The sequence below is a fragment of the Anas platyrhynchos genome, chromosome 11 (genome assembly GCF_047663525.1).
Source record: "Anas platyrhynchos isolate ZD024472 breed Pekin duck chromosome 11, IASCAAS_PekinDuck_T2T, whole genome shotgun sequence".
Classification (NCBI taxonomy): Eukaryota; Metazoa; Chordata; class Aves; order Anseriformes; family Anatidae; genus Anas; species Anas platyrhynchos.
This window is the reverse complement of record NC_092597.1, coordinates 15,138,945-15,166,805: the sequence shown is the minus strand read 5'-3', so window position 1 is coordinate 15,166,805 and position 27,861 is coordinate 15,138,945. Positions and strand designations below refer to the sequence as shown.

Genomic DNA, 27,861 nt, shown 5'->3' with positions numbered 1-27,861 from the left:
AACAGCCCTCAGCGCCGTGATTTACATCGTGCTGCATTTCCAGCAGAGCTCCAGCAGATGGCAAAAGGATCCGCCTTACTTTCCAGGTTGACAGGACTGTGACAACGCAAACCTTTTCCTCCCTTTCCAGAAGCCACTAACGTAGTAAAGTAAAAAATAAAATAAAATAGATCCATTTTTTTTTCAATATTTGCCGAATTAATTCACCAACTTAGTGACCTTAGACGACCAGTCCCTGGTCCAAGGATGTTAAATTTGATGGCTGCTGATTTAGACAGAAAAAAACTGTGCTGTCTACTACATTCGCTATTAGTAAGTTTTGCTTTGGAAACCTCCTGGGAAGTATAAAATGTCAGACATGAAGGCACACTTTAAATAGACCACTTTGTGTAAAAATTTTAAGGTGCACATAGCAACAGTCATTCATATTCTCAAGTTATCTCAGAAATAGTTTAAAGGGGCATCCATATATGTGTTGAGTGTTATTATAAGGAATCAGGTGTTGTAAAAGTGAATTTGCCTTTCACAAGCCTTAACCGGAGAGCCGTTAACTTTTACTCAGCCACACACAGAAATACATTTCCATGACTGCACAGCCGCCTTTTGCCTTTTTACGGCCTAGGCCGGCTCTCCCCACTGGAACTGCATTCCCACTGCACGCGGGGACACCGCACTCCCTCAGACAAGTGACAAAAAGTGACAAAAAGTGACAGAGGTGACAAAGTGCCAGAAGGAACGGGCGGGCCGGACCCCGCTCCCCTCAGCCACCCGCGCGGCCAGCGGACACCCACGGCCCCACAGGGAGGCTGCGCGGGGCGCATGCGCGGCGGGGCTGCCTGAGCGCCCGGCCCGGCGCGGCGCGGCCCCCTCAGGGCGGCGATGGCGGCCGCCGGTGGCGGCGGTGCGGGGGCTCCCGGGGAGGCGCCTCCCGCCGCTCCCGGTGCCGCCGCTGCCGCAGCTTCGGCCCCCTCCGCCGCCCCCACCGTTCCCACCGCCTCCCCCGAGAGCGGCGCGGTGCTGCAGCGGGAGCCGCTGTACAACTGGCAGGCCACCAAGGGCTCGCTGCGGGAGCGCTTCGCCTTCCTCTTCTCCAACGAGCTGCTGAGCGACGTGCACTTCGTGGTGGGCAAGGGCGGCCCCCGCGGCGGCTCGGGGGGCGGCGGGGGGGCTCCTCCCGGGCCCGGCCAGCAGCGCATCCCCGCCCACCGCTTCGTGCTGGCGGCCGGCAGCGCCGTCTTCGACGCGATGTTCAACGGCGGCATGGCCACCACCTCGGCCGAGATCGAGCTGCCCGACGTGGAGCCCGCCGCCTTCCTGGCGCTGCTCAGGTCGGGACGGGGGTGGGCGGGGGGGGTGTGGGGTGGGGGTGGCCCCCACACGGCGGCTCCCCCCCTGTCAGCTCCGTCCCCTCAGCCTCGTGAGCTGCCGGGGGTCGGTGCCCTGAGCCCCATCCCGTTTGTCGTCCCCCCCCCCCCCCGAGGTGCCGAGGGGCCGCCCGGCAGCCGGGGGCTGCACCCAAGGTCACGGCGTCCTGCTCCGTGCCTCCTCCCTGCGCATCCCTTCCCAGCCCGGTTTGGGGTCCGGTGGCCCCGCAGGATGGGACGGGGAGGGGCTGATTTCGGCTTTTTGGTTTCGTCTTTTAATGAAGGTGATGAGAATTGGTGGTTCAGCAATCCCAGAGTGTCGCAACCGCCCATCCACCTACTGATGGCTGAGAAGGAACCGAGGCTGTACTGGGCTTTTAATTTCATTTGATAACTTACTTTGACAACTTACTCATCTTGCAGTTCTCTCGTCTTTTTCAGCAGTGGTAGCGAACTGTGTCCCTTCACCAGAGAAATGCCTATTGCAGGCACACATTTCAGATACTTTGGGTGGAGAGCGCAGCAGCGTGCAGTTAGCTCACAGCTTACACGCAAACCACCCAGGGGAAAACATGAGCGCAGTGGTGGGGAAAACGTATGCAAAATGGGCTACTGATGTCTAATATCTATTTAATCTTAAAAAATTTTTCACAAGAAACTCTGCTAGGCACAACATCTATAAAATGTATTAAACAGGTATCTGTAATGCACATTTTGAAGACAAATGTCATTGCCTGGAAGGGAATTTGTAGTGTTTCAGAGCTTTCTGTTATGCAATACGGGCCCAAATCTTAACAATTTCTTTTTGTTTGGAGGCCGACAAGAATCAGGGGGTCCTTTTAGTAATCATGGAAACGGGAGCTACAGCAACTGATTTTGCTTTAAAAAGTACACAGCAGCAACTTCTCTGTGTGGCTCTTTAGCAAATAAACTGTATTTTCTGGTTTCTCAGCAAACAGGGAGTGGTAAAAATGTAAGGTGAAGTGCTTGTGTAGCATGCTGGGAAGTGTCTTTCAAGCAAAAATTGTTACAAAGGTTAATAGCAAATGAATGAGATGTGTGTCTGTATACAGATACAGAAAAAACACCAGGCAGTGAAAAATGGTTATGATGAGAGAAGTTTGTTTGGATTAAATATACAAATGCAGAAGCAGGAGGGTGAGAAGGGTAGTGTTGGAAAATTGTAGAAGTAAGCAAAGCAAACAAAAGGCACCTTGTGTCTGTAGATCTGCTGGTACATAAGGGCAGGGCACTTGCTTAAGTAAATTGATTATACCTGTATCTGGTCTAAATATCACCAGACTGAACTGAAGTGTTTCAGGTTTGATGTATGTATGAAATAGTTGGCAGCTTTATAGAACTTTCTCCTATATTATAGATACGTATTTAGAGTGAACTTGTTCCAATTACAAGGCCTCAAAAGAGTCCTGTATTGTTATTTTTCTGTCACTACCTCCCTAGGTCAGGAGTAGGTAACCTGCACGCCTGCTGCCTTCCTTGGATCTGGTAGCATCCCTTCAAGCTCCCTCTTCAGAATCAAACCCTGATATGTGTACACCGAGCTTATAATGGTATAATAGAAGTTGCAACACCTTGTTAGAAACATATCTAAGGAGAATTTCTTTAGTACAGACTAGTACCAGACTTCTTCCATGCTCTTATACACAGATTTAAGGTCCCTCAACTATAAGACACCCTGTTTGTTTTTTTCATGACTTGCACCTTGCATTGTTGGCCTCTTATCTGTCGTTAGTAAATTGGTCAGGTAATGATGGTTGTATTTTATAGGGCACTTCTTTAATCTTTGCAAAAACCAATTTGAAGTGTAATAGCTAGGTTGAGACATTCATATTCCTAACAAATGAACATCAAGATAAAAGAAACATCAAATTGATGCAAAAACTTTTAGGGATAATTTGCTAATTACTTAACATTCCACAGCTAATTTCTGGTTTTGTTTACATATGTCTTTTGTTGTGTACTATCTGTAGTTATGTTTCTTAAAGATCTATTGACCAACGCTTCTTATAGTGTAAAGCCAAAGGCAGAGATGTTTGTGATGAAAAAAGTTCAGATTTTCTTAAATTCATTCCACGTCCAATGAGATAGACTGGTGTCTCCCTGTCCTGTGATGTAAATGTTCCTCAGTGTTAGTGTTGTGTTACGAAATAGATTGTGGATTGAATTAGATTTATGGGGAAGAAAAAAGGAGCTAGATACTGAACATTTTAAACACCAGATAGTCACAAATTTGAAGTGACATCTCTCTCTTTCAATTTTTCTTTCGGATATATTCATATCCTCTTTTAAAATGGCTACAATTGCTTCTATTTTATGATCAACCTCTAAAATACTGATTTTTTTTGAGTTAAGTTATTTAAAAATAATGAACTGAATCTTTAATTGATAGTACTGCTTAATTTCAGTAATAAATTCTAGGGTTTCCTTTTCTTTTTTTCCTTCCCCTTGAGAAATTTAGGTAGTTCTCCTTGTTTGTTGGCTAAAATCTTGACTGTAAAGATGGCAAGAAGGGAGACTGAGAACTGACTGGGCAAGGAGCACGAACGTTCATAGAAAATAATTGGCTGAGCTCAAAGACGTAGAAATGACTGATGTGTGTTTTGGCTTGCCACCCAGTATTCCTTTTGCCTGAAGAGTTTTCAAACATGAGCCACAGAAGCTTTTTTTAAAGCAGCTGACTGCTTCAGTAATTTGTCGGATAAATCCCTAAGAAGTGAAGTAATGTGAGTGCCAAAATTTGAATCTGCTTTCTCTAATTCAGACTTAATAATATTTTTTTTTCCCCCTGAACGTTTTGACCTGCACAGATTGAATTGCAGTGATCCAGGACATTGAAGTGGACTCGTACTAGGGTACTGTGGTGTAGAGTTTGGTTTGTAGTCAGATTATTTTTGTTCGTTTCCATTCACATACATTTTAAAATAATTTAACTTGTCCTTTGTCATAGTATAAAGGAAAGTGACAACGTGACACTAATTTAGCAGTTCATTTTCCAAATGTCTTTGCTGAGGACTTTGGCAAGCAGTAAATAGAGGGTTAATCATGACCAACTGGAAGAAGACTCCTGTGTTTTTTAGAGTGGTGAAAATACTTCAGCTGGTGAAAATTCTTCAGCTGGAAGATGCTGGGACTAGGGGATAAAGAAGTGCTAACCTGAGAGTAAAGAAGTTGTGTAAAACTTGAATACGTAGGCAAAATGAATGCTGAAGTAGTCACTTGGAAAATTCTTTGTTTGGGTCACTAAAAATGGTCTATGCACCCATCTGCCATCCTGGATGGCGGCACAACTGGTCAGTATCTAAAGTGCAGGTTATTTTCTGTAAGTCTTGAGAGGAGGGAGGAGGAGAAGTGATCATGAGCCCCACTGGGCTGAGTGGAGGCAGAGCAGTGGTGTGAACACAAAGGAGTGCTAGTTCAGGCGTGCCACAAGTGGGAGAGGCAGCACAGAGACGGAGCTCCTGGCACAGGAGCAGAGGGATTTTTAGAGAGAAGACACACCTAGAGTTCCTCTTTTATGAGTAGGTGAATGCATCATGACCGTCCGTCCGTATGCTAAAGGGAAACAGGATTATACAACATCCTAGAACAACGCATTTTATTATGATTTTTGTAGCGCTTACAGCTACCTTTCAGCTTTGCAAATTCACACTTTTTAGTACTTGCAAAAGACTACTGGTTGGCTTTGAGAATACTGATGTTGTCAAAAACTTGGAATATTGAACGCGCAAACACACCTGACTATGTGACGTTCTTAATATACTTGGATACTCCTTATCAGGAGTTTACTCAGTTTAAAAGTATGTAACTGTATCACATGTCCTGTTGCTATGCGTCCTCACACCCTTCCCTGGTGCATCATGAAGTCTAGGTGATGGACTTGGTGCTGGGTAACTTTTAGTTGTCAGAGCTTTAACCGTTGGAAGTCCCCTCACTTTTGTCATTGACATGCACTCAGATGGGGAGTGTCTCTTAATGTACGTCCAGGCGTGCAGCAGGGAAGGGATCGTAGCAGAGAGCCTCAGGTATGTCCTTCATGGAATAAAAAAGCATCCTGCAGCTAGCAGAAGTCACATGAATGAAAAATTTTGGCCATGTAATTGATTTTTGATCATATGGGGGGGGCGGGGGGGGGGAAATCCTACAAAGCTGAGCAAAGAAGCATCAGAGAAAAGTACAGTTTGGAACTGCGCCCTGATTCTTATAAAGTGTACGAAGTGAACCAGTCTGTTTGCTGGCCACAGGTTGGACGCATCTACAAAATATAATCAAGGTTGTGTTCCAAAAACAATTTGGTGAATTTTATTTTATTTTTTTGGGGGATAGGATTTAGTAAAACCTTGTAGTGTCTGTATGTGGTAATGGCACTCTTTAACAGCCTCTTAATTTTTGACACTTATGTCATCTTTGCCTCCAAGCTCTCTAAAATCATACAAGGAATTTTAGGACATTTTGAAAAGGACTTTTAAAAATGTTAAAACCAAAATCGTAATATGCTATTCTGTGCTTTCATGAGCTAATTGTCAATTTGGTTTACAGAATTGCATGTTGAAAACTGTACCTACTACATCTTAGTTTCTTAAATTTGTCAGTGATTGTGGCTGGCAAAAAAAGCCTATCATTTTCATCAACTAATAGTTTATGACTTTCATAAATCAGTTCTAAATGAGCTGTATGAAACTTGTACTGACAAGTTCAGTGTTCAGTTAAACTCCTTTCAAAAAGCTTTGATGTAAATTCAGTTTAAAGGATTAATCTGGAGCCTTGTTCAGATTTCCTAAATTATGTGAAAGTTGGCCATTTGAATGGATTAGATTATTGTAATGATAAACACATACCTGTAAGTGGCAGTGAATTCACTTGTAGGCTGTTATAAATATTCATTCATACTGATACACAACTAGAGTTAGCAATTACAAGGAATTAGGGTTTTCTTACAAGAAACAAAAATAGTGAATAATTTTATCTGAAACTATTGTTCCATTTTTCCATTACTTACGTCTCCCAATGTTGCAGGCAAGTTTGAGTCTGTTCCTTTCACAAGTTTCTTCTGTTAAATACAAACTGATTGTTATTACTATGTTAAAAACCCTTCTAATCATGCCTTCCTTCTCAATGTGGTGTTTGCCATTCATTTCCAGGAGGTCCAAACAAAAAATACTAAGAAAACATAAAAGATTTGTTCTTCCCTGTACAATTCCTGCATTTGCAAATGTGCCCTGGTTTATTATATTTAATCAGCTGTGTGTGTTGCAGGGGGGAATGTGTTTGTGTAGTACAGATATATTTCTGTAAATGACAGAATAATCTTGATTGTCTGAAAACCTGGTGAAATAATGATAAGATTATCTTCAATGTCATCTGAAAGAAAAGTTTATTTTTAAAAAGTCATCTTTTCCATACAGAACCTCAAAATAAATCTTATCTTGTCTGGTTTCAAGTAACAGCTGCTCAGGAAAGAGATATTTTTTTTTCCTGGTTTTGGTGGAGACTTGTATGGTTTGGTTCACTGCTTTATGCTGAAATCTCAAGCAATCATATAACCTCAAGCAGTGGAGAGAAGCCAGGTTTTTTTTCCTATGTCAGTCTGCAGCAGGAATAGAGTCAAGGTCATCTGTTAGAATATTACTCCCTTTCCTCTCCTCTGAATGCTGGAGAATGGTGACTGTCACACAAGATGTTATCACAGTAGAAGTCCTTGACGCTCTTCTCCTTATTGTGAAGAAGCTAGTATGCACTTTCAGTAAATTAAAATCAGTAATACAGCCATAGAGGGTTATGTATTGATACTTAGGAATACAGCTTTTAGTAGTGAATCAAAAGAGCGTGCATTAATACGCTAAGCAATTCTGCAGCTCAGCTGTTGTTTACAGTTTGGTAGCTATGTATAACTAGCACAGCCAGATCAGTCTTAGGGAGTAATGTGTATTTAAAACAAATGTATGCCATTAGGTTAATGTAATAGTCTTTCTTCAACCCTTTAGTTAGTTTATTAATTTGTAAAAATGCTACATGGTGAACTGTTACATGTTTGCAGTGCAAATCTTTTACCTGCTTTGTAAATGTAAAGAGATTATGTTGTGCTTGACGGCACTTCAAGATATGTTTTTATTATATCTATCTGTGTATTGATTTCTAGGTTTCTTTATTCAGATGAAGTTCAAATTGGTCCAGAAACAGTCATGACTACTCTTTACACTGCTAAGAAGTATGCAGTCCCAGCCCTGGAAGCACATTGTGTGGATTTTCTGACGAAGCACCTCCGAGCAGATAATGCCTTTATGCTGCTTACTCAGGTAGGTGAATTTAAGTTTAGTTTTGGTTTACCATGAAAATTGGTAGTTGGATGGGAATAACCAAAAATATTACTTGACAGGGGGGTTGCCATCACATCGTTTAATTTATGTCTGAAAATACCTTATTGCTTTGTTAGCATTTTTACGGACTTGTCTTGGCTTTTATTGGTAATGTAGAGGATTTTTTTTTTTAATACACAGTGTACTGGGACATTTCAGGTGAGACCTGTGTATTCTACAGTGAATATCCTAATTGTTTTTTTGTTTGTCTTTATGAGATAGTTCACTATAGTAGATTTGATATGTACTTTTTAAAGTTATATTTCCAAAACAAAAATTATAAGCATGAAGGAAACCTTGTATGCAGTGCATTCTCCTCAATTATATTCTCCTTTGAGAATGTAAGTGCTCTAGAAGGTATAAACACCAGGCATACTTAGACAAATCAGCCTATTTTAATTTAGACCTACATTGAGTTAAAAAATACTTGCTTCTTAGAATTAGTGATTTAGCAGCTTGATGCTTGCAACAGCGCAGTAACCAAAGCTATACTACTTTACTTTCTCAGGCTCGTTTGTTTGACGAACCTCAGCTTGCTAGTCTGTGTCTTGACACAATAGACAAAAGTACCATGGATGCAATAAGTGCAGAAGGCTTTACTGATATTGATATAGGTAAGTTCCTTCTTGTGTCCTAAGTGTTAAACTTCCAAAGGGAATCATACAGTTTTATTGCTGTGTGATACTTCTCTCTCTTCAGGGTTGCACAAATCAGGTACAATGTGTAGAATGGTTTTTTTCTTTGTTTTTTAAATATAAACTGGCTTAGAATTCTCCTGGTAATTCTGCTTTCTATACTTTTTCCTTTACCAAAAGCCAGCAGTTGTATGTTTGGTTACTTAAACTTGATTGTTACTATATATGTCTACGATTTTACTCCAGATCAGCTAGATTGTATCCCAAACTCAGACTGAAGAAAGGTATTCCAGCTGCTTAAAGAAATTGTAAAGTCATTGTTAACTTGTGTTCAGTGAGTTTAGACCCAAACTGTGAACATTAATCTCTACTCTCGATAAATCTCAATCTGTTTTGACTTGTGACTTTTCTATGACAGCAAACACGCCTCGCTCAAATTCAGGGCATGTAAAAAATCCTGAAGACAGAAGATTCAGAATGTGAAAAAACACTTTTTTTTTTTTTTTTTTTTTTACAGCTCATGTTCTATGTTAAACTGAGAGTTGAGCAAACTAAACCTTAAATAATCAGTAGAGACTTTTTGCATATGCTCTTCCTAAAATGTCAGAACATGTAAGAAATACAGGAAAAGTTGCTGTTGTAAAATGCAAGTGAGAGTAGCTTGCCTGACATCCTGTGTTCCACCTTAAAACTTTGTGGGAGGCAAATGCGTCAATGTTTAAGATCACTTTCATGTATGTTTAAACTGGTTTTGTGTGCACTGCTGCTTCTTGTGTCTACAGTTGGTTGAGATTGGCAGGTGGATACTCGGCTGAGAACGTGACAGTGTTGTCATGAATAACTGGAGTGGTATTGTACATTCAGCACTGTACTTGATCACTGCCAGCTTTGATCTTGCCATAGCCATGGAAATTCTTTAGGGTATTTATTGGTTGTCACTACATAGCTTATGTAGTATATATATACATACATACATTTTATATATATATACACACACACACACACACACACACACACACACACACACCCCTATATATCCTATATATAGGACCATTAATATATAGATTATCTATAGCCACACTCTTAGGAATCAAGAAAAAAGTTTATATGCTGTCTTCGTGGCAGAAAGAGGAAGGATTATTTTATTTTATTTATTTTTTAGCTTGGACACCTGCACACTGTTGGGAGACTTCTCTAGTCATAAGACACGTTTTGCGGTATTATAAAATTTCTGAGTGTTTATTTGTTTAATGTTTTAAGCTTATTTAAAATGTGTAGAATTGTTTTGGATTAATATTGATTCAAATCTGTTAATATTTTTTCACATAACACAGACACATTGTGTGCGGTTCTAGAAAGAGATACCCTTAGTATTCGAGAAAGTAGACTCTTTGGAGCTGTTGTTCGTTGGGCAGAAGCTGAATGTCAAAGACAACAACTGCCTGTGACATTTGGAAACAAACAGAAAGTCCTTGGAAGAGCTCTTTCCTTAATTCGTTTTCCATTAATGACTATTGAAGAGTTTGCAGCAGGTGAGTTCTGGGGTTCTTTGTCCTACTAGTTCTGCACAATAGTTCTGCACTGCTCATCTGTGAGTGTTGAGATCCTTAACGCTCTATCCTGTTATTAATACTGTACTAATAAACATTGTGATTCAGTCTTAATGAAAGCAAATATCCTGCAGAACATGGTCTGGCCATTGGAAAATGTTATTCCTATCCTTGGTGTGCTAATTCACGTGGTTTAAATATGACAGTTGAATTAAGTCTTAGAGTTATCTTGGAAGTTTTTTCTTTTCATAGGCCCTGCTCAGTCTGGAATCTTGTCAGATCGGGAAGTAGTAAATCTCTTTCTGCATTTTACTGTCAATCCTAAGCCAAAAGTAGATTATATTGACCGACCAAGATGTTGCCTTAGAGGAAAAGAATGCAGCATTAACAGGTTCCAGCAAGTGGAGAGTCGCTGGGGCTACAGTGGAACAAGTGATCGGATTAGGTATGGCTTTGGAAACTATTTGAAGGCGAAACAGAGAAGTGTGGGAAGAAAGGCAGTGGTATTATTCAACTTCCAATTTTTGGCATAAGATACAGTAACAGACTAGCTGGTACCGTTTGGGCACATCTAATCTTTTCCTTTTATAAAGTAACTTAGGCTGTTGCACTGATGAAATATAAAGGAGCAAAGAACAAAGTTCAAAAGGCCTGGGTACTTTCTAGAGGGGTGGGGTATTCGCTACATATCCAGTTTTAAGTTACAAAGGATATTGAATATCTCTAAAATAAAAACAGATCAAGAATCTGGTCATTTTTCATTTAGAAATCCTTAATATTATACATATATATTTATATACGCTTCGGTGGATTCACAAAGCTTTATGCTATAAAACTGATTAAAATAATAATAATAAAAAAACACTTTTATTTTTACTATTGAAATCTAAATAGAAAACACTATTGAAAAATATTAATGCAATGTCATTTTCAGTTTGGTTTTGCACTCTTCAATGGGATTCTTTTTCTTCCTTGACTGGGAAGAAGGTAACACACTCATCACAGTTGTTTCAATTCCTTTCTTGGCTTGTGTTTTACTAGATTTACAGTTAACAGAAGAATTTCAATAGTGGGATTTGGATTATATGGATCTATTCATGGACCTACAGACTATCAAGTCAATATCCAGGTACAGTATATTCTGTTGAAATAGGCTTATGCAGAAACTGTGCTTAATACAAAAGGTTTGCTGTATATCTAAATAGGATAGCAGTCTGATAGGCAGGAATCTAAGCTGTATTTTATATCCAAGTGTCATAAGCAGATGACTAGGGAAAAGTAAGTACAATACGAAACTTTTCTTCCTATCCACTCTAGTCTCTTGTCCTTCGATCCTTTTCAGAACAGGCTTTTCCTGAGACTGATTTGGTCTCTCTGTTTAGTAACTCCCTAACACTTGTCCAGTGTAACCTTGAATTCCTGTAAGGATGCCCTTTTTTATGTTTACAGTAATAGCCCTGTGCAGTTTAGTCATGCCAGCTTTCTTCCCTTTTCTCAAGCCTTTCTAATAGGTGATGTGTACCAGTACTGTACTGAGGAGTGTGATGTCTTTTAGTAGTATGCTAAGTAAAAGGATTTGATTTTCTTAATTGTTTATTTTAGCTTCTTTTGAACAAACTTCCCCATTTTTCTTTTTGATGTTTAGCACAGCTGTGGTGGATTTGCTTTTGTTGTTCATGTAGGAACGCTGACTCTAAGTATATTATAGACAGTGTTACATAGTGTTTCCATTATGAAATTGTGAATCTGATCCTACTAATCACTCAGTACCAAATCAAGGGTTGCGTTTCTTCCTACTGAGCAATTGGTTAGCAATCTCATGAAATGGTCAGTGATAGTATCTAAAAATGTCACCCCTGCTTCGTGTCCTGATATGACACTTGCCTAGTCTGAGAGGGTAACTGAAGACACCACTAAAATTGTATTTCCTGCTCCTGTAGCCTGTCTGATCTCTGTTAGCATGTGTGATTAGGATTGTCTTCTAGTAATATTGATCCATCACTGTATCTTTCCCTTTTTAAGTATGGAATTTCGGTCCATTTGAATTCTCTTATTGAGTTTAGTTTTGATTTGTTTCTAAGCTTTCTAGCAAGGTATTAACATTCTGTGGCTGACACAGTTACTCGGTGCTGTGTATTTCATAACCCGCTGCTTCATCAACATCACGTTAAATCAATATCACGTTGATTTACTAGGTATGTGGAATGTTTTGAGCAAGAATCCGTGACTTCATTTGGGGACAGATGTCCCCATTTTATTTTGTAGACTTCTAGCATGTGTTGGAAATGCTGTTCCAGTTTTTTTTCTTGGCATCCTATTTAAAGGGCAGTTTATTTGTCTTCTGTTTCCCATTTGATGATTACTGTTCTCTGACCATTGTGTACTTAAGTATAGGAATTTTGTGCCTGTCTTCTGCAGGGGGAAAAAAAATCTTTCCTTTTATGATGTTCCAAAGAGAGTTTATCTGGGTTGAGGTTTTGAAGGAATTTGTTGGCTTTTCCACATTCCTCAGTTTAAAAACTCACTTGCAAATCCCTTGATTTGAAACTATTAATTTGTTTTTCTCAAACTATACATCTGTGTAAATGAGTAGTATAGTGCACTCAGGTGGATCTTCAGAACGAAAAATTTAGCTGCTAGGTCATCAGTACCACACTATACTTACTGGGGGATTTTTACTTTTCATTAACTCTTGTTTGATTCCCTTAGACTAAATTCCTGTTAGCAGATGAAAGCATTTTGTGTGGTCCCTCAATATATTTGCTGGATTTATTTCATCTGAAAAGAATTTAGTTCTTGCAAAGCAAACCAAAGCATGTTAAGTAGGAATGATCAAGAGACTCACTTGAGAAACACTCCTGATCCAAACTGACAGGCTAATGCACCTTTATGGTTCAGATGAAGGCCACCCATCCTCTACAGATTTTCTTTACTCTGAAACTATCTCCAGTTCCTGATGAACCTGAAATTTTGTCCTTACAGGCAGCCATTTAAGTTGTCTCTGCACTTTTCATTTTGAAAGTACATACAATACTAGCAGAGCTTCAGAAAAAAAAAAAAAAATCTTTTATACTCGCCTTAAAATAGTAAGCAATGTATTTGCAATATACATTACTTTGTTAAAGGGGCATATGCCTTCAACATTAGAATTGTTAGTATTTCTTTTGATTGTGACTGGAAAAAAAAAAATTGAAGCCCTGTTTGAGGCAAAGTATGCTCTCATTGGTGCAGTAATAAAATTTTATAGTGATTTAATAAAATTGTTAGGATTGTTGTTAGTGGAGTAATCATGAGCAATATTTGTGTACCTCTAAAGCTGTGGTATCCTACTTCTGCAGGAGATGTTCAGCAGAATGGATCAGAAATTGCTATCCAAAATGAGAAGTATGATATCTGCTATTTCTGACATCTCAGCTAAAGATTCCTATTTGCCACTAAGACTGAAGGCAAAAGAAATATGTGGTCTGAGTGTAATTTTTATACTGAATGTGAAGTAGAAATAAATTGTATAAAACATCGAAGCACAAGTTTTTGTTTTCTTCTTCGAATATATCATTGATTGTTCACATTATCTGTAAAAACTTGTTTTCTAAATGATCCACAGCCTGTGAAGCATGTGGGTCCAGCCTCATGTGCTTCCCTCATGGGGGCTGTGTAGGTGTACAAAGATCAGCAAATCTAAGTATAGGATCATACGTAGTTTATTAATGTCAAAAGCTGAAGGTTTGAGCTATTCTTCGTCTCCTCTCAGGCAAAGCTATAACCTGGTTGGAGCAGCGCTGTGGGCTGAGTTTAGTGCACAGATTGGACAGCCTGTGCAAAAATGCAAAAGCCATGGTTCACCACACCGCAGGGTCAACCCTCACAGTATTGTTAGGGAATTGCACTTATCTCAATTCTGAAACTGCACTATTGTTGCAATTAATCTGGGTGGAGTAGGCAAGTGTTTCGCTTGTAATACTCCAGTGTGTGTACAGTAAGAATCTTTCTCAAGCTCATAAATCTAAAGATATGTTTTTCATGTCTTTATGCAGATAATTGATTATGAGAAGAATCAAACACTGGGACAAAATGATACTGGATTTAGTTGCGATGGAACTGCCAGTACATTCAGAGTCATGTTCAAAGAACCTATAGAGATTCTGCCAACAGTTTGCTACACAGCTTGTGCAACATTAAAAGTAAGAATGCTCAACAGTATAGAAGAAAAAGCTGTTTTCATCCAAGGGTTTGTCTTTTGTCTAATTTCTGATGGGAAAGTGTATAAATAAATACAGATTTTTTTGTTGTTTTTATTTTTTTTTTTTACTGTTAAAATAATTGTTTGAAATTCAAAATTTTATGGGTCTCGCTGCACATTTTCATTCAGTTGCTAATGTCTTCTGGTGTTTTTCAGGGTCCTGATTCCCACTATGGAACAAAAGGATTGAAGAAGGTAATCCACGAATCTCCTACTGCTAGCAAAACATGCTTTGTCTTTTATAGTTCGCCGGGTAACAACAATGGGACATCAATAGAAGATGGACAGATACCAGAAATAATATTTTATACATAATTTCACACAATCGTCTTGAATGTCAGTGTATCATTGGACTTTAGCTCACTATTGGTGACAGTAAGACAATTCTGTGAAATGACATGAATGTGTTAAAACAAAACTAACTTGTTTGAGAGGTACTGGGAAAGCTATTTTCTCTGCGTCATTGTTAGCAGAATGTAATTTAGCTTTTCCTCTTAATGAAGCATCAAGTGGAATAAGTACTCTGTATATTGAAAAGATTGTTTTAAATAGTATGTTGTGATTAATGGCTTTGTATTTTGAACCCTTTATTTCTCACCTAGTAGAATTCATTTCTTGAACTGGAAAATCTGTGCTAGTTATGAGCTTCACATGTACATTTTCCCCAACTTGTCCTAAAAAGTAACTCTGCTGCTCTATACCAGCTTGCACTTCTCTCCAAAATAACCTTGGAATGACCCTAAGGACACGAATTACTGCTATGTATGTATATTATTTTGTTTTGGAAGTACATCAGCAAAGCTGGATTCGTATTGCTATCATCTAGATGTTTTGGATGAACCATGGAGAATTAATGGACTTAACACTCCAGACAGCAGCTGCAGCAAAGAAAGATGAAGTCCAACTCTGCAATAAATGGATCTTTCCCGAATCTCTTAATTTAGAAGGGCTGTTTTGGAACACAGAGCCGGTTATGGACATAGCCACTGTATATACATATGTGCCTATAAGAAAATGTATAATGTGAAAACGGGAGTACAGGACTTGTAATGATGCTATTTTGACTGGATAACCCGATACTAAATAATTAGTATGAGCTCAGGGCTGTGTGTGTGCTACTCATTCTGCCTCTGGTAATGGGATGCAGTCGGTGTTGTTTTACACTTCTTCCCGTGCAGAGCTCTGTACCCTCCCTGAGGGTGTACGAGAGCACTGCTTGGAGGACGATTTTGGGGTGAGAAGTGGGGACGGACTGACCCCCAGCTCCTTTTTCCTATTTCCTGGGACTTTCCTAGAAATTTCCCATTGGGGCCAGGCCCTGTGGGGCCGGGGGCGGCGCCTGTGGAGCCGCGGGCGGGGCCGGGGGGTGCTGGCGGAAGGGCAGCGCGAAGCCATGCGGGGCCCTAGCGCCTTCCGCCCGCTGCTGGCGGCGGTACGGCGGCGCGGCGGGGCCATGCCGGGGAAGGTGCGTGCGGGGCGGTGGGGCCGGGCAGGGCCGGTGCCGGTGCCGGTGCCGGTGCTGACGGCGCGTTTCTGTCTTTCAGAGCCGAGGAGCCGCGAAGGAGCCCGCGGGGCAGGCGGCGGCCGCGGGGCCGGTGGTGGCGGCCGAGGGCGGCGTGCGGGTGACGGTTCGCGCCAAGCCCGGCGCCCGCTGCAGCGCCGTCACAGGTGGGCGGCGGGCGGGGAGCGGGGCGGGCTCGGCACGGGGAGCCCGGGGGGGCTCTGAGGGCTCAGGCGGTGTGAAAGGAGGGGCAGCGACCCGGATGGCCTGGAGGGGCTCGTCCAGCCTGAGTGGTGCCGTGGGCTTTCCTTCAAGCACTTGGGTGCAGCGCTTCAGTTTTAGGCCAGCTGCTTGGATCCCGAGGGCTTGTGGAGGTTTCCTCCTGCTGTAAAAGGTGGAGCTCGCAAAATCCGTTCTCTCGGTACAAGTCTAGGTGCTCTGGACAGGCTAGAGCAGGTTTTTACATTGGTAGGCGTGAGCCTGACAGAGGGGCCTATTCCCCGCTGGGTGCCTTCCCCCTCTGAGAAGGGCGATGCTGAGCTCTCCTTCCAGCTCCTTCACCAGGGATTAAAACTAAAAGCAGTTCTAGGCCACAATAGTTACTGTTTACAAACATATAAATCTAAAAGCTGGAGCAGACAAGAAGCGAATGCAAATATCACATTTCAGTCATTACATCCAAGAAACACTGATCCATTGGCTGAGTTTTACATGGGGTCGGTAAAATCTGAGCACGGATTAGCACACTTAGATGTGCTGCCGCTTGAGCCAGAGAAAACGTGATGATAGCAAAGGTCTTGGGGCCAGCCTATTGGTCATGCTTTTTTTTTTTTTTTTTTTTGCATATTGGGGGTAATACAATTTGTATTATGCTGCACAGAGCCAAGCTGGAGAGCTGGAGTACACCGGCAGCAGAATGGGCAATACAGTGTAAAAGCCAATAATTCATTAGCTGATCACTGATACGGGTGTAAAGGCTTCGCTGTTCTTTGTGCTGGAAGGTTATTGTTATTCGCACTGGCTAACAGTTAACTTAAGGGAATTAGTGAAGTATAAAAATACTGAGTTACCTGCTGATCTAAGAGTTACCTCCTGATCTAGGAGGTCATTTGGTTGTAAATTGAAATGATTTTGAAAGCATAAGCATTCATTTTTAGGAAATGATAACGAGATGTTTTGAATATTCTGAGCATAAACTCTTTAAAATATCTGTTCTAGATGTGACAGCTGAGGCAGTAGGTGTAGCTATTGCTGCGCCTCCGTCAGAAGGGGAGGCAAATGCAGAGCTGTGTCGCTACCTCTCTAAGGTGCTAGAAGTGAAGAAGAGTGAAGTTATTTTAGAAAAGGTACTTTTTTTTTTTCTTCTTTATTTCAGTCTTCTCTTACTGCACTTTAAATTCAAGATTTTGAATTGTTATTCACTGAGTTAGTCATTGGAGATACTCTCCAAGTTCAGTCCAAAAGACACTTGAAAAGTGTTTGAGTTAATGGAATGATTCATTGAGGAAAAACCTAATACAAGAAGAACCACAGCTTGAGTATGTAGTCAGAGTACTTCTTATCATGATATATTTCCAAAAGTTTATGAAGTTCATGTTTTCTGTGACCCTTAAAGATACTTCTGTTTTCATTTCAAATTCAATACGCATAATTTGTGCTTTGCAGAAAAATGTGCATTTTATTTATAACTTTGCATTCCGTTTTTGAAGGTACTTCTGTATTTGAGTAAAAATTTTCTGAAAAGTAACTGTTGCATATAAGTAAAAGCATTTGTAAACACATCCATTCTATCTGGGCCTTAACAGTTTCTTTGTACTAATAGAACTTGTGTGTGTTGACTTGGCATGTGGAAACTGTTTGTATTATTCATTGCACTGAATAAATAATTCGTTTTATTAACGCATTGAACTCATATGTCAGTCTTTCCAACCATGTTAATTTACAGTTTGTAAGCATGAGAGCACAATGAAAAAACATGCTTTTTATTTTTCTGTGCTTGTTTAATGTAGCTGTAAAAGTCTGTTAAAAGATAGTGGTAATAAATGGAATACAATCAATGAATTGAGCTCTGCTTTGATGAAGGGTAGAGATGCTAAAGCTTGGTTCATGTTTTCTCGACTCCTGGGCAAACTCCTTAATTCAATCAATATTTTACAATAACACTCTCCTGCCTTAAAGAGATGTTTAGGTTTAACTAGTTTATTCTCATAAGTGCTAAGCAGAGTTGAGCATAAAAGGGGCCGGTGTTGCCTGACCTTCTTGACTCGGTTGATCTGACCTACAATGTCCAAATAATTGCATGCTAGTGTTGTTTTTCACAAACCACTGTTTGTTCTCAGTGAAGCACTGTGGTAAAGTCAGTATTTTATCTGTGACTTGGATTTCCCATCCTGATCTGCTGAGTGTACACAGCGAGTGATTTTTGTACTATTTTCTCTCTCTTATGTGCTACTTGTTTTATGATAAGCGATAATGCCACGAAAACTAATCTAAGTGGGAAACAATCCAGTATAAAATAGGGTTTTGGAAATATGGTAATATTTCTACCCAAGGGGCTTGATTTTCATCATAAGCTGGCTAGTCTGCTTCAAAAATCTATTTTTAATTTTAAAATTCATGCCATATTTCTGTATAGCACTGTTAAGACATTTTCCTTATTCAGGATGTCCTTTTGGATCTTTAAAGATTTTTGTCAGGCTGCAGATTAAAATATGACATATTTGTTTCTCACATTTTTACTGAATACGGGCGAAGTTGTAGCTTCAGGCAAAATGAAATGAAATTGCAAATTTGCCAGTTCCTATGTAAAATAGCAATTTTGTCAGTAATACAAAAACAAGTCAACAATATTTAAAATAACTGCCATACAAATCTGAGTTATATACAATGCAATTTATTTTCATTTTGTTGCTATTATCAACTTGGGAATTCAGCTTAAGAGTAACTAATAGTTTGTGGGAAACAGTGTTGAAGGAAGATTTAAAAGTCTACATCTACCAACTATATACAGTAACCTTTAAAAAAATAAAATGCAACTGCAGTTGCAGTCTTTCTTCTAGATGATACAGCTGAATTATGGAAACATACCTTACTTTTTCTTCTAGCCTATAAAAAGGGCAAAAATTCAGGGCATGCTCTGGGAGCTCTATCCAATTTTAAAAGCAGAGTAGATTAGGCATTGCTTTCCACTTTTAAAATAACTAGAAAGGACACTGATGAACCACGTCTTACTGCTGTTAATTCTGCATACCTACACTCTTAAGAATTATTTTTTCAAAAATACCTGTATAATTTTTCAATACCTGATGTATTGGCATCACAATGAGCTTTTTGGCAATGTGTGTTTAGTGGTGATTCTCTGCAAGATAATTTTTCTGTGTGTCTGAACCAGGGTGGTAAATCCCGTGATAAAGTGGTGAAGATTTTGGTATCGGTGACACCAGATGAGATATTAGAAAAACTGAAAAAAGAAGCTTCCACGTGACCTAAAACACAAGCAAATGGAACAATATAATGCATCTTGGTAAATGGACTGATGGTTTTTCTTATGTAAATCTAGTCCTTTCGAGAATTTGGATAATGGCTAGGAGAAGATATTCTCCTCTGTCCCCCCCCTCCCTGTGTCAATATAGCTGCTGTATAGTTGAAGCATTTGTGTGTGTATAGGTTTGCTTAGAAAAACTTGTCTTTACTGAGGCTCTGTATCAGCTTCTGTTACTACCACAGGCTTTTTCCCCTCTGGAGAGTTTCCTGTCAGTAAGATTTGTCATCTTTCATGGACTCTAAAAAGTTGTTTAAGAAAATTGTTTCTGAATGCAACAAACTTTGGTTCACCAAGCAAAAGGCTTGGAGTGATAGGCTTCAAAGGCATTGGGACAATGTGACAAGAAATGTGGTGCAAAATTATAAATCATTCTGGACAGCAAAACCTAGAAGAGTGTTCTCTTCAATATCTAGTGGCGGGTATAGGGTGCAGTTCTACACCATGTTCACATATGTACATCTAATATGAATGTATTTGAAGGCAATATGCTGTTCTTGATCATCACACAGACAAACTAAAAACAGAATCAACACCATAAATGAAGCAAAATCTGAAGTTTGTAGAGCTGACCCCAAACCCAGCAATGGCATTCCTAGTGTCACTTTGTGATAGCCTGCAATTGGTTGCCTGAAAATCAGAGATACAGTGATAGAAGCTGTGCCAAATGTATGTCAAATGTAATGACTGTTTTTAATAAAAGGGGCAAAAAAAATATTATCAAACTTTGCTTTGTGTTTATATTTTTAACAGAAACATGGTTTCCTAGATGTCACATACTAGAATGTTATTTTTAAACAGGACTTTTTTTGTGATCGTTCCTTGGTTTAAAAATGTTTACTATCCCAACCCATAGAAAATCAAGCAGAGTCATAGGTAGCACTGAACAAGAAATCTGAAAGAAAATGGGCAACTATTTCCTAGTCTCATGGGTAATAAGAAGATTTGACTTTTCTTCTTAGTATTCTTCAGAGGTCTCTGGTAGGAATTTACTTTTTAGTACAGTCACTACTAATGTCCGAATTTCTTATCTTTACTATGATCGTCATGTTTTACAATTACTTATGTTTACATACGTATATATATTTAATGCCTAAAGTAAAAAAAAAAAAAAAAAGTTATGGATGCAAAAGTTAGGGCTAAATTCCATTGCTAGCATCACACGGTGCAGACTTTATAACTCACAAATCCTTTTTTCATGATCAGAAATCTCATTTTACCAAATTCTTTCTTCTTCCTGATATCCTAAATATTGCAACAATTTTATTTAGACTTCAAGGTGACTCATTTTCACAGATTTTACAAAAATGTTAAGCTGTATTTTGGACAGCGTTTATGGAACTAAGTCTGAATTGTGACTGGTATTTGCTTTGTTTTGTATCTGGACTCCCTGTGTTCTCAGGCTTGTGGCCAGCTACACATTGCCTCACTCGTCTTTCCTTACCACTTTCAGCCCATATGGGCCAGTTTCCGTTTACTGGTCTGTCAGTTCTGGTTTGTAGCTCCTTGACGTTGCATCTGTTCTTGCCCAGCAGAGGGGTACCATGTCCTGCAGAAGAATTAAGGCAGAACAAGCAAAAAATAAGTGTTCATGTTTGGTTGGTTATTGGGTATGTTTTTGTTGTTGTTCATTTGTTTTTATCCTATTCTCCAAATTTCTGTTTATTATGACTGGGAAACAGCAATCCAAAGATTGAGGAATCCTGCCTTAATAAGCTGTATGAGATGGATGCTGCAACAGGCATTATAAATAATTCCCAGGAATCTGATACCACGTGTGATATTTTATCCTATATTAAAACAACGTATTACACTTTACCAGGACTTCAGACCCTGACTGAGGTAGGAGGTAGGTAGGCAAGTGCAGTCACTGAGGTACATTCGTCTTTGGTGATGATTGTCTACAAAAGTGACCAATTTAGTCTTTCAGTTCCCTCTGTCTTGTCAACGTGTTCTGCTTAATCTCTTTGCCAGCTTCTGCTTCAGAGATTTTACCTTTCTCAAACTCCTTCAGCTCCTGCATCTTTTCTTCCGAAGCACTGAAGGTATGAAGACAAATAGGGTGCTGTCAGTGTATTGTGCTGCCATTTTTATGTAATCTGAGCCAGGCACAGTCACATTCATCATCCTTGTCAATCAGAAGATGAGTCCTATTCAGCTAGGAAGTTATTAGTCCTTGGGTAGACAGCCACTGTGCCCTCTTCCCTATTGCATTTCTGCTTCCTGTCGCGTTTGTGAGTGTGTTGGGGCCCATATATAAAGCTGATTTTGTTCTTAGCCAAGCCAAGTACTTTTCCTTTTTTTTGGTTTGTAATACAGCACTTGATACTCACTTCAGTTTGTCCTGTTCAGTTGTCACAGGTATTTTTTTAAGAGTTAATGCAGTTATATTTTTCAGCATTGCTTCTCAGGAAGCAAAAATATTATTGGTGGCCTAGATTCAAGCCCTAATTTCTGTTGCTCAAGGCATTAACTAGTTGAGACCTCAGTGCAGATGTGAAAAAGTGATGGCAATGGAAACAGAGAAATGGAAATTCAGTTATTCTGGTAGTAGTGCTTTGTCTTGCTCAAGATTGACCCAGTGGATGAGTGAGCAGTGTGGCAAATGAAGTCTTTACGTGCTGGAAACAGAGAATTTGTTTGATATCAGTAACCAAAAATGTTTCAGATGGTTTCATGTGGTCTCCCAATTATATCTATAATATATCTATAATAGTCATTGATACATTTATTCTTGTGACGTACCTGGGAGGCAAGAAGGTATTGCTGATGTATGGCACAGCGAGGTAAGTGGCTTACATGACCAAACGAGACGTCAATGCCAAAAGTGTGATTTAGGCGTAGCTCCTTGCCATCAACTCTCTTTGTGAACACAATGAAATATCTTCCATTCTATTTAGGAAATTATGGTAGTAAATATTCCCTAACTTTTCAGCAGCATGTATTTTTAATAAAGCAGTAGCTCCTTTAGCATGATGGTCCCCATCTAACTATTCTATGTGCATAAGAACATCTTTTTTTCTTTAGCAATGTGACTTGAAATCCTACTATTTACTCAAGCTCAGTGCTCTTTTCCTAATGCATTGGCTGACCAATTTCAGTAAGATCTGTATAATGGTGGTTTAATATCTTAGTGGTTATAGATGTGGGCAGGCAGTGCATTTTTTATATAATTGAGTTATTTAAACATTAGCAAAATAAAAGTTAACTGAATATATTCTATGTCAAGCAGTCTTATGGCATGGAATATTCTTGCTCTTTCTTCCATTCAGTTAATGTTTATTTTCTAAAATCCAACTTTGGAAGTAGGTATATGTTTCATTGCAGCATTCTAATATGCTAATTAAGGATATTTAATTATACTCTCTGAAACTGGTCTCTTTGCTCTTTTTGTTTCAGTCCACTCCATTTATCATCTGCAGCACAGCCCCATCTCTGCTTTTAGTCCCATGTGTTTCTAAATCCCCATTTCTTCCTGTATCATCAGTCTAAATAATCCCGTATAATTGACAACTTTGTCAATAACTGGCAGTGGCAATTTACCAGAAGGCAACATTTAATATCTTCCTTCCTTCAGCCTGCAAGAAGATAGATACACCTGCTCTTTCTCCTCATTACTTCACATCTCTCTCTCAGTATTTCCCCTCTCATACTGTTTATTTGCATATGTAAACATGAACCAGATGAATCCCTTTTTTTTTTGTCCCCTGAATTCCAGCCTGCTATATTCCCGTCTTAATGTTTTTAGCCTTTATCTCAGGAGGGTGATTCACTGCCATATTAGCTAGTGTGAAAATGTGCTCCCCTGGCTCCGTCTGGGAACATGGTGCTGTACCTGCATGTAAAGCTTAGCTCCGTTACTATTCTCTGCCCTGAGTGCAGCAGCCTTTCTAAAGTGCTGTTAATGTAACCAAGGCACAATAAACAGTCAAAAAGCTGCTGAAGAAATGAAATACTTGCCTGAAAGGAGGAGTCTGCTGCTTCTCTAAGGTACTGGAATTCATTTCTTCCTAGTCCTTTATGTATAGCTTTTCAAGTAATTGTCAGTAAGCCATGAAGAATTTTGCTTTCCTCTATAAATACTACATTTATTAGTTTTTTTTATTGTCTCAAGAGCTGGGAAAGCTAGAGTGACAGAGTAGTCTACCATACCATCTTACTGCAGCTTGAGGCTCAGGTTTTGGAATGTTGTTTAAATAACATTTTGAGTTTCTGAGTTGAAAGAACACGGGGAAAAGGAAATGAATTGAGTATTGCTGTAATAGTTGGTCACTATTGAAACATGCTGTAAAGCAAACAGTTGACCATGAACTTGGGGAGAAAAGAGTGTTGAAATGAGCTCAAAGCTTCATATTGTGCTGCTCAGATAAAGCAGTCTGCCTTAAGAGAACAACTGGACTTACAAATTGTAATTCTGGGATAATTGTCATTAAGCTGCCTTTTTCCCATTACCCAGCATGTGTGTGGTGCTCTTGGGAGGGCTGCAGCACGTTGTTCCTTTGGCCAGCTGTTGTTGCTGCAGTGTCTTGCAAAGCAGGATGCATTAAGGCATAATTTAAGGGAAAAAAAAATCAGGACCCTCAAAACATGTTAGGACCTCTATAATGCCCATCTGTCTGAAAGGGGCATTGGCAAGTCAAATTTTATAAACTGTATAAAATGAGATATTTCTACAGAACTTTTTTTTTTTTTTTTTTTTTTTTTTTCTGATGCCCTTTCCAATAGATTGTCTTAACATCTACAAAGTTTATTGCTTCTTTTCTGATGCTCAGAAGGTCTGTGGGGTAAACTTGGTAGCAGTATCACCAGCCTTGCTCAAGCAGCTGCCTGCCTTCCCTTGAGTCCACATGCCCTCCTGCTGCCCTCTCACGTTCACTTCTGCTGCCACTGCTTCAGGTTCAGTGCCCTCAAGCAGGACCAGCCTCTCTGGGGTTGTTTCTGTTCTTTATTTGTTACATCAGCATTGTTGCTGACACTTACCTCCTTAGCTGCTACAGTATTTTGTTTTTTCTTCATTTCTTGGGCTTGACAGCACTTTGAGATGTATTCGTTGTGGAAGGGGAAAAAGCCCTAGCAATGTAATCTTTGCAATCAGAGGGCAAACCTGTCCCTTCTAGTGAAGCCCTGTAGCAGCTCTGTGTAGCCTCTTGACATTTGCCCTTTAATAAAATGTCTCCTTTTGTCTTCAGTAAATCTGACAGCAATCAGCTAGCACATATTGGAGGTCATGTTCGTGCTATGAGGAAAGATTGCTATTAGCTATTAGGATGCGCTTATGAACAGAGAATTTTCTTCAGTATTTCAGCTGATTCTTTGCTGCCTTTTGACAGTGAAAATGCAATCTGTTCCTAATAAACCTGCTAGGTTCATGAGTGTTTTTTATTTTTTTTCTTTTTGTTTGATTAAGCTCATCAATGTCTGAAAACCAGGGTTAATACATAGAGGGGATCAGCCAGGCAAATTGTACTTGACTAATTTTACTTAATGAGGACGTCTGATTCTGCTCAGTCACTTCCTCACTGAGTTCAGGTTCAGCTACCAAAGCAGACCCAAGAGCTTTTTGGTCAAATATTTTTAAAAGGTGATCAGCTCATAACGATATTCTCAGACTGTCAGACTTCTTTTTGCTGTGATTGCTGTCACTTATCAGCTAGAACTAAAAAAAAAAAAAAAAAGTCTTTATTTAATGAAGCACTAGGTGATATTTCTGGGAAGGGATAAATGTGAAATCAGAGCATCTGAAAACACTAATTTGACAATAGCTGTCATTAAGTTGTGTATGTGTAGCAAGACTAGTCTTCCAAATGTCTGGGTGTGTGAAAGCAGAGAAGGTGTAAGATCTAATTAAACTTTTTTTTTTTCAGTAGTCTATAAAGTATATAAGCCTATATAAACCCTAAATCTACAAAAAATAAGTAAAACTGTCTGTGGAGGTGTAGGTATACACGTTGTGCACTTAGGGAAACAAGACCAGAAGAACATGCAATGCCAGAGCTTGCTATACGCCTTTCTTTTATTGGGGTTGCCATCACACGTGAATTTGAAAGTTTTCTTTAATCTTCTGGAAGATAAACTTCTACAAGAAATGCTTTTTTTTTCTTGCACCACTGTTTATATCACAAGGCTGTTAAGAAAAGTTCCATTAAAGATGTGTTTTATGAAGAATGTTTAACAACCTTATATAGAAAACCTTTGGTCTCTCAGCTGCATGTGATTTCTGCTCATTCAGTGGACCTACTCAGCCTTTTACCTGGGAAATAATGTAGTGAAGTGCTTCAACTTTTACATGCCTGGGATTACAAATTTAAATAAACAAATTTTGTTAGTTCATTTTCAGATCTTAGCTATTTACATGCTGTGTTCTAGGCTTTGTCCCCCAGGTGTCCATAGGGAGGTACCTTGATTAGACTCTGAAGAAGCAGTACCTGTTTGCTTGATTCCTGGGGTTGAGTAATGGGCAAACTTCTCAAATCAGAAAACAAAGAAGAGAAAACGTGGTAGGGAGTGGAGAATAGAGAATAATTTATGTTATTTAAAGGTCATTTATTGAACTAATAGCAATTTTTTTGGCTTGTTGGAAGTATTTGCAGCATGTCCTAAGCTCTACTGGGGAGAACCATGCACAGAATAAACGATGTGATGGGCTCCAGATGTTTTATAGCATCTGCTCTGCTGTTTAGCACTCAAGTCAAAATGGGGAAAAACTGTCACAAGAGTAATACCTTCCTTGTCAGGTTTTCAAAGACCGTAAATCTAATAATTTGCAACATAATTTGCCCCATCTTTCACAGTTATTTGCTTACTTACAATCTATGAATCTAGATGAGAAAAGGCTGTTGTCTATGGCCCTTTTAGTGTGAATTGTGAGCCCTTAAATGCCAAACTGATTTTTTTTCAGGAAGGAAAGATTCATCTTCTGAAATCATAGATCCATGCAAGGGCCATACCCATGTGTAATATAGAAAGAGCATCTACTGGTGCTATTGTTATTTAGAGACATTTGTGAGTTAAAATACAAATTTAGATGGAAAAGTCTGTGTGCTGATTATAACTAGTTCATCTGTTCTGCCTTTTCATCTCATTTAAGTAAATTGGTTCTACAAAGACAGCTACAGTCTGGCAGTATTTTTTTCTTTTTGGTGACTGAACTATTATCCTTCGCAGCAAGTCGGGACTAACAATTTGTAATGACTCTGAGAGGCTGGCACATCCCCACGACACCAGAGTCAGCCAACTGCAACTCCTGGGGTCTTACCTCATCTGCAGAGCTTCCTCCAAAGTAAAGAGAAGGCTCCCACAGGTTTTCGTCATGCTAAATTGGCAGCCTTGTGAGCCAGCCTCCAGCCTCTTGCAGTGGGAGGAGCTGGTGCCAGAAGAGCTCATTCAGGTTAGTGGCTACGGCGCGAGTTTGCTCTGCAGGGGGATGATAACTGTGGACTGTCTTTAAAATTGCTTCCAGATGAGACACTCCATTCTTTTTCTCTGTCAGGAAAGCGTTAAGGCTTAATTGGAAGAGGAATTTGAACTCAGAGAAATTCGTACCAATCATCAAGTCTGAATTTTAGACCTAATGACTCTGCTGTATTAATTTCCACTGTTGAAGGAGAACAAATACCGAAAGGGGAAGACATGTCAAGGTTTAAGTGAAATCACTTAAGAATGGTGAAATCAGGTCTTCTGATTAACTGGCTCATTTGACAGTGTAGTATGTGAGAGGGTGAATCAAGTGCTTGTTTTCTTTTGCTTTACTGCCTGTGAACAGTGTCAAGCAGAAGTGACACACATCTTCAACATTGAAAAGCTTTCTCCACAAAGGAGCCTTTGGTCTTCTGCTACATGCCTGTTTTAGAGGATAAATACAGCCCACAGTTTTAAAGGGTAAATCAATCTGTGACGACTTAGTCGCAACAAAAAAGCATGACTGACAGCAGGTGTGGCAGCAGACAATAAGCTATCAAGACTGTTGTGAACCTAGAACTGGCAGCAGGGGAGAGCGAGATGTATTTGAGCATAGTAAAGAACATGTACTAAACAATAAGATGTGAGCCAATTTTAGAGGCTAGGACTGCTGATTATCTTTGTGTCCAGTTTCATGAGAGACAGAATCTTTTCCAAAGAAGAATGTCAGGCCTCTAAAACAAGACAATATGAGCATGTGATCTAGGTATAGCAACCTCTGTGTTTTGTCCTTTTCCCCTAATCTTTTCTTATTTGTAATTCTCATTGTGGATTAGATGCAGGTTCTTAGAGATGCACGTTCCTCTTTTCCTTGGGTAAAGCTCAAGTCTCTAATTGCCACTGTAATACAAATAATAATAAGAGCATAATCAAGGTTGTATTTGTTTTGTGGTTATTCTGAACACTAGAGGCTTATAGTAATTATAATATCATTAAATAGTAATGACTAAAGTAAGAAAGTAGATCATGAGACTCTTTGAAGGAGATGAAATGCTGCTCGGTTTTCTTCAGTAAGCCGGACACTGTGTTCCTGTGCACATCTTTTATGGCAAAAAGACCATCCTGAAATAATTTCCAAAATGGTGAGGCATAAATCAACCCCTGTGTGTTAAGGACAAAGTATGCCATATAAAAGACAGGTTTATGTGGGAGAAACTAAGCAGGAATCAACTCAGCCTCAAAATTAATTTTCTGTGCT

General features: G+C 39.6%; 2 protein-coding genes across 3 annotated transcripts; both read left to right on the top strand.

The window, feature by feature from the left end:
- The first annotated feature begins 826 nt into the window (after nt 1-826).
- Nucleotides 827-15,264, top strand: BTBD1 (BTB domain containing 1). Its single transcript, XM_027466064.3, has 8 exons — nt 827-1,328; nt 7,522-7,678; nt 8,247-8,352; nt 9,708-9,905; nt 10,176-10,368; nt 10,965-11,052; nt 13,958-14,104; nt 14,320-15,264. Exons 1-8 carry the CDS (start codon nt 880-882, stop codon nt 14,476-14,478), a joined length of 1,497 nt encoding a protein of 498 aa, XP_027321865.1. The 5' UTR covers nt 827-879; the 3' UTR covers nt 14,479-15,264.
- A 23-nt stretch (nt 15,265-15,287) lies between these two features.
- Nucleotides 15,288-19,930, top strand: C11H15orf40 (chromosome 11 C15orf40 homolog). 2 transcript variants are annotated; one of them, XM_027466067.3, is made up of 4 exons: nt 15,288-15,397; nt 15,708-15,831; nt 16,883-17,010; nt 19,056-19,930. In XM_027466067.3, the coding sequence occupies exons 1-4, from the start codon at nt 15,305-15,307 to the stop codon at nt 19,146-19,148; spliced, it is 438 nt and encodes a 145-aa protein (XP_027321868.3). In that variant the 5' UTR covers nt 15,288-15,304; the 3' UTR covers nt 19,149-19,930. The 2 variants fall into 2 exon arrangements, with proteins under 2 accessions (XP_027321868.3, XP_027321869.1); XM_027466068.3 differs by lacking the exon at nt 15,288-15,397 and adding an exon at nt 15,476-15,628.
- Nucleotides 19,931-27,861: the final 7,931 nt, after the last annotated feature.